We start from the raw sequence: 7,308 nt of genomic DNA on the forward strand, positions 1-7,308 counted from the left end.
CCAAAGTAATGACATTTTAAAAAAAATAAATATTGTGATCACCCTTATTAACTACATGTTTCGAATTTCAGTCGAAATAAGTACATAATTTAACTAAAAACTTAACATTTTATCCACCACATACAAAAATTAATAGCTCAAAGTCACCACGCGAATTTTAAAAAGCATTTATGAAAAAACCAAAAACTTAGTGTCACCATATAAAATTTCCTAACATATTATAAAATACTTAATCTAAGGGTAATGAGTTAAATTATTTTACAATTGATTTTTAAAGCTATAGTGATCATAACAACTAAGTGTAATATGAGTATGAGATTGGGCAGTTGTATATGAGACGGGTAAGCCTCTATTTTCACAATCCATCCACTATACTCGATAAATATGACTTTTTATAGCCATACTCTTGCACTACCCATCAAGTATTTATATTCACCTCCGTCAGTATAGGTAAGGTATTAAACCGATAAGATCATAATTGCTTACCATCTTAAACTTTAGGTTGTAAGTTAATCCTGAAACAAAGTAAATAGATTCCAGTGTAAATACACAGATGCTATAATATTGACCGATATAAATAATGATATTATTTTATAAAATTAATTCATTTACAACATGAACTTAACTATTAAATATTTGTATTTGTCATGATATATTATTATAAAATTAAATAAATAATTTATTATACAACAATATTAAAACTTATACTCATAGTAATTATTAATAATTAAGACAAATAAAATTTTAAAGTCTTCAACTATAATAGATAGGAGGAAAAATTTAGTTGAAAAATAGCCAAATCAATTAGCTTATTCATTATGTGATAATGATTTATTAATTAAGTTAAAATAAAGATTTTTATGTATATTCTTTTTTGGGTTTATAAGTATAAGAAAATATAGTATAATTCGACATTTCATCACATATAGTTATAGTCGATCAACATATATTACATGTTTTAATGGAATGATTTGCCTAATGGGTGTTGGAAAATAAAAAAAATTTCAATTTTGGTGTTCTCTAAAATTTAATTCCTATAATAGTGTTCTTATAGGTATGGAGTTTTACTAAGCTAAAATATTTGGTTTGGAAATCCTATGCTAACAATGAACTTAATAAATTGTAGTCATGATGTTATTTATCTTGTATTTTTTGTCTTATATTTTTAGATCTCTATGAATAAGAATGTTATTGAGTGGCTTGTATAATCATAAATTTGTCAGTCGGCTCAATGGTAAACGGTTGATGTTACTATGCTATGTCAATAAAAATATTAACATATTATTATGTTATGTTGATGTTTACTTTGTTAGTCAATTTATCAATTGACATTGTTATGCAATTCAACAATTATCAGTAAACGATAATTGCTACTACACTTTATAATCCATTGTTAATGTACTCACAGTTTATTGTGATTGACAGTTAACGAAGAAGATGGTAGCATTCGCATCAAATTTCTACTGCGCTTCATCAAAGCTTATGATTCACATCAAATTGCAAATCCAAGATAGTAATTTCGACAAATATCTTTATTGATTTTGACATTTGGACTTGATTGAGATTTTAGGTTTTATGTAGAAGTATTATTTGGATGTTCGCTCTAACGCATATATATATTTGCTTGATATAACAGCATTATCCTCTTACATGTTTGGAATTGCCAAACCAAAAAAATTGTAGCTTAATAAAACTATTTAATTATATGAATACCATTTTGGGAATTAAGTTTTAGGGAACACCAAAGTTGAAAATTTCTTTATTTTTCAACACCAATTAGGCAAATCACTCGTTTTAATGAGTTAATTATTTCCTTAAATATTAAGGTAAATATCAAAAGTTTTCCTGTCAATTAAAGAAAAAGGGCGTAACATTTTTTAATAAGAAAGACACACGTGTCTCAACTCATTTTTTCATTAGTATATTTTTTATTGATAAGAGTAATAATCTCACTCAAAAAGGCCATCCATCTATAATTTTCAATAAAGAAAAAAAATAATGGAAAAAACAACATAAATTATATGATTACTTGTCTTTTTCGTTTGAGGGCCCTTATTGATCAATTAATTTTTTAGAAACAATTTTATGATCACATTTTTATGGATTTGGATTGAATTAGATATTTATGCAGAAAATAATTTAATGATAAAAACAAAAGTCATATCAATTCTAAGGACACGTTTGGCATTTTAAGTGAAACGCAGGCTCACAAATCACAAATCACAAATCACAAACCACGAACCGTCTTTTTCTCCCTTATAATTCCCCACCCAAAATAAATTTTTTTCATTTAAAATAATCATTTCACTGTTACAAAACACGACTATCTTAGCCATTGATATATTCCTCTCAAAGCTTGTTGAACTCTAGGAAATACCAAACATGGGAGCAGCAAGCATTACAGACGCCATTGAATCGCAGATCAATGGAACTTCAGATATCCTTTTTTCTTCTCTTTCAGTGGATACTTCTCTCTCTAATCCGGCCATGAAACATCGTATCATGTAAAATTTCGCTTCTTAAAGCAGTCCACTAGAAAAAAAAATATATAAATTTTTTCTTGATCTAAAAATGAGTAAAATTTATGTAATTATCATAATATTTAATGCACAGATGAAATTTATTGTTTGATTGGATTTGGTTTCATTTTCAGAGAGTTATGTAAGGATATATTTGAGAATTGGTCAAATTTGGATGATTCTTGTTTTTCAGTAAAGACTATTTCCGGAGGCATCACTAATATGTGTGAGTCATTCTTTGTATTTCTTTTTTCGAATTTCAAAGGTTTCAATTTCTTTTACTCGAATGAAACGACTGTAAAAGTTACTTGAAAAAGGCTGTCTTGGTAGTCAATTCAATGTAAAGATTTTCTGAAGATTTTACAAATTAAAAGATTTTCTTTTAGCATTTCACTTGTCCTGTTATCAATTTGCAAACTCATACCATCAACAATAGTAAACTGTTAATAGTATTAGCATTTCACTATTCATGTCAACTTGAATTCTTTTTTTTAAAAGGGAGTTATAGTGTTTGGTTTGTGATTAGCCAAAGTTGTTCAATAGTTTAAATTCTGACATCTGTTTTAGTGTTGAAGGTTTCGGTTAAAGAGGAAAATGGCAGTGATGTGGCAATTACTGTTAGATTGTACGGACCGAACACCGAGTATGTTATTGATCGGAAGAGAGAGCTGTTGGTAAGTCATCTACTAATTTTAATTATTTATTTCCTAAAAATTAGGCTTTATAGAGCTAAAGATATTTGCAGATCAAAGAAATTATGTTACCTTTTTAAGAATGGGCAATTGGAATTTACTTAAGCCAACGTAAGAGTCTTTCTGTCTTTGTCAACACTGCATTCTGTATAGTTGATTCGTATATGCATATTGGCTAGGCTATCAAATACCTCTCAGCTGCAGGATTTGGCGCTAAATTGCTTGCACTTTTTGGGAATGGCATGGTTCAATCTTTCATCAATGCGCGGACCCTTACCCCGTCTGGTAAGAATTGCAGGATCCTTCTCATCTTCTTTAATTCATGTCGCCTCTCCTATTCAAACACCTTATGTACGGATTTTGTGGTTATAATTTGAAAGCACCTTCACCTCTTGAATTCAGGTTCTGTGTGCCCTTGCTTTTAAGAAATATGTATTTTTACTTGAAAGCTTACCGAGTTTTTGAACCGTAGCTTGCTGGTTTTTTATCATCCTGTCAACAATCAATTGATTAAGTTTGATACAAAAAGCAAAGTAGGACAGACAAGTGATGCTGGGAATCCTAGTATGTATCAGTTTTTAGTTCATTTAGAGTGTGCTTAATAGGAATAATGATGGAAGGTTGTACTTTGAAGTTCTTCTACATGTCCCCTGCAACATGAGTACCTTGGCATGTTTTGTTTTGTCTAGGTATTAGTGTATAGGATCCCTGATGCAAGACCTAGAATAATCAGTGTTTTCTTTTTAGACTGATGTAGCATATTGTTCTTTGTATCTGGATGTGTGCTTGTATGGAAAAGGAACTCTGAATTACTAATCATTCTCATTTGCTTTGTAGACATGAGGGAACCAAAGTTAGCTGCTACAATTGCTAAAGAGCTTAGGAGATTTCACGAGGTGGATATACCTGATTTAAAAGAACCTCAATTATGGACCGACCTAAAGAAGTTTTTTGAGAAAGGTTTGTTTCTTACTGATTCCCTACCTGAATCTTTTAGGCATGACACTTTTGTATGCAACGTTTTATCTGTTGACTATGGGTTTTCTACACTTTGATGAGCCATCAACCCAATAAACCCTATCCTCTATTATATCTATTGGCGATTATGTGCTAGGCCACGTCTAGTTGACTTTGGTTTAGTCCTCTGTACAACATATTTGTCTTTATAGCTTGATGAGGGATTTAAAGTGTACTTCATGATCACAAAAACTGTAAAATGTTTTCGAGCTTCATTTCGTGCTGGTGCACTTATCTGTCAAATTATTAATATTCAACTTTTTGTTGCAGCATCAAATCTGAACTTTGAGGACAAAGACAAGCAGGAAAAATACCAAATCATTTCATTTGAAGAAATACAAAGTGAAGTTAGTGAACTTAAGGTAATCTTATTTCTCTGTAATTCATTAGCACTAGCATACTTCTTTTATTTGAATGAGCTAGCCTGCTTGAAGTTGCACAATATTTGTTCCTACAACTTTCTACTATACAAAACTATCTATGCATGTAATACTACATACTTTCTCTTGTATTGATAGGATATCACCATTGTCACATCGGCATATGAACCTGAATAGTAAAGAAATGATGAGTATAAAATATGTTGTTGTGCACTAGAATTATTTACTTGGTTGTAGAATAGTGTTCTAGATTGGACATTTGGACTGAATGAAATATAATCCTTGTTATTGATGATCTCCCAGATTGATTTGTTTAGTTCATGTAGCCAACTGTATATTTTGGAATTAAGCATTAAGGCCTTGGCATTGCTATTTTTGCTGTGGTTAGAGGCTGAAACTCTAAAAAAGATTAATTAAATATATGTAATAATTAAAAAACCAAAGAGCAGAATCTGTTTATTATTGGAAGAAATTGGGTTGCTTTTCGATGTTGTTGGCTAGCTTTGAGGACTCCTTATTCTCTTAGTCTTCTTATCTGCCATATCAATTTATATGTATTGACATAAAATAGATTGCTGGTAACGTATTTGCTTGTGTTTTAGGCACTGACAATCCATCTTGATGCTCCCGTGGTTTTTTCTCACAATGACTTGCTTTCTGGGAACTTAATGTTGAATGAAGAGGAAGGTACGTTTAGCAATAAATTTGTAAATCGCTGTGTTATATGCTATTTCTTCTTGGTAATCTTAATATTTGGCTTCTGAATGGCAGGGAAGCTTTACATAATAGATTTTGAGTATGGTTCATATAATTACAGAGGTTTTGATATTGGTAATCATTTCAATGAATATGCTGGCTATGATTGCGATTACAGCTTGTATGTAACAATTCTGTTCTTATTGATTAAATACCTTTTATTGGATATGGTGTAGCTTCTCCAATGCAAACACTTAACGTTTGAAAACTTTTTGTAGGTACCCTAGCAAGGATGAACAGTACCACTTTTTCAGGCACTACCTACGTCCGGATGCACCGGAAGAGGTATGCACTATGTAGTATGACCAGAAGTCATGACTCTTGTCATTTGACTGCGAAAAAATAGGAAAAGAAATTCATTCCTGAGAATTTTTGTTGATTTTGAATGTTATTCTATTTCATGAGAAATTTTGTCATGAACTATTAAATGTCCCTTATATCGATGGGCCAAAGATTTACCGACTCATTCAAGGGTCAATGGGAAACAACCTCTTTGTTAGTCTTATTATTAACATGTGTAAAATTGCGTACAATCGACCTTCCCAAATCCCTCCCTAGGTAGGAAGTCACTTAATGTCATTGCATTAATAAAATATTGTTGTTGTTGTTTAACTGTTTATATGTCAAACGTGTGGGGTACTTTATGGCAGCATGGGGAACAGGCATTTCTAGCGTAAGTGACTAAGCTAGCACGACTGAATTATTTGAATTAAATAGGGATTAATTGGCATCAGGATGAAAGAAAGATTTTGAGGATCTAGAGCACCACATATGTGGACTTGATAAAGGTGGTGTGTAGTAATTTGGGAAAGTCTCACTTCATCATTGTAGACACTTTGTTTTAGGCATTTGAAGGTAATGGAGTTGGTATGATGTATGGCTAGAACAAAATATATTGCTTACTGCTTTGTGCTTTGTTTTTAGAATGAAACAAGGCTTGCGTGCTTTGATGCTGCAAATAACGGAGGCTAGACATTCTGTTCGAGTATGATTTGTCGTTTTTTAGAGGTTGAAGTTCTCTTAAGACTTTGACAAAGTGAACCCAAATGCATTTAAACTCTGTAATTTGATAGCAATAGGCTTACCTTGTTAATCCTTCGAGTATCTTTATGCATTGCCTTTCCTTTTTATGGGGGACTTTCTTGTCAATTGAATATTGTGATTTAGTTGTGATGGTCCTGTTGGAACCTCAATTAAATATTGTGACTGGGTAAGCTGATGAAAATGTGTTTCTTCTGTTGGGATAGGTATCCGAATCTGATCTAGAAGCTCTCTATATTGAGACAAATACGTTCATGTTAGCTTCTCATCTGTATTGGGCTTTATGGGCTCTAATTCAGGTATTCATCCTTTGTGTTTATCAAATGCTACCTGTTAAGAGAATCAATAGAAATTTTATTTTTCTATCTACTCTATTAACAGGCAAAGATGTCTCCAATTGATTTCGATTATCTGAGCTATTTCTTCTTGCGGTACGATGAGTACAAAAGGCTTAAAGATGATGCGGTCTCTTTAGCACATGCATACTTTAGCAAATCTCAGGCCTAGAATCTTTTCGAATGTTGTATTTCTTATATTCAGAGCTTTTATGGTAGGCTTTATTAACACTTGGGCGAGAAGTATCTGCTTGTGCATTACTCTATATTAATGTAGAGCAGCAGCAGCAGCAGCAGCAACATCATGACGCCTTGAGTCCCCAGCTCTATTCTTTTTGCTATTTTTTTTTTTACCATGATTGTACATTTCATCACATTAAAAATGTTCTGTCGTCTACAGACATAGAAGAAGTTTGTGGGTTGTACGCTTTGGTTTTGTATGTTGTAAGAGCAATGATGTTTGGAAGATGAACAATACTTGTATGTTGCAGAAGTATCTGCTTGTGCATCACTCTATTAATACTTGATAATAAATGAATAATGCGAGTGTTCTCAATTTCGTTATTAA

The 7,308-nt window shown here is 31.8% G+C and overlaps 1 protein-coding gene across 1 annotated transcript; it reads left to right on the top strand.

Moving 5' to 3' along the window:
• The first annotated feature begins 2,161 nt into the window (after positions 1 to 2,161).
• LOC130815385 (probable ethanolamine kinase) lies at positions 2,162 to 7,308 on the top strand. The gene is made up of 11 exons (XM_057681843.1): positions 2,162 to 2,504; positions 2,654 to 2,745; positions 3,087 to 3,193; positions 3,391 to 3,496; positions 4,049 to 4,171; positions 4,499 to 4,590; positions 5,211 to 5,295; positions 5,380 to 5,485; positions 5,583 to 5,649; positions 6,612 to 6,704; positions 6,787 to 7,308. Exons 1-11 carry the CDS (start codon positions 2,383 to 2,385, stop codon positions 6,910 to 6,912), a joined length of 1,119 nt encoding a protein of 372 aa, XP_057537826.1. The 5' UTR covers positions 2,162 to 2,382; the 3' UTR covers positions 6,913 to 7,308.

The sequence above is a fragment of the Amaranthus tricolor genome, chromosome 6 (assembly GCF_026212465.1).
Source record: "Amaranthus tricolor cultivar Red isolate AtriRed21 chromosome 6, ASM2621246v1, whole genome shotgun sequence".
In the NCBI taxonomy this organism is placed as follows: Eukaryota; Viridiplantae; Streptophyta; class Magnoliopsida; order Caryophyllales; family Amaranthaceae; genus Amaranthus; species Amaranthus tricolor.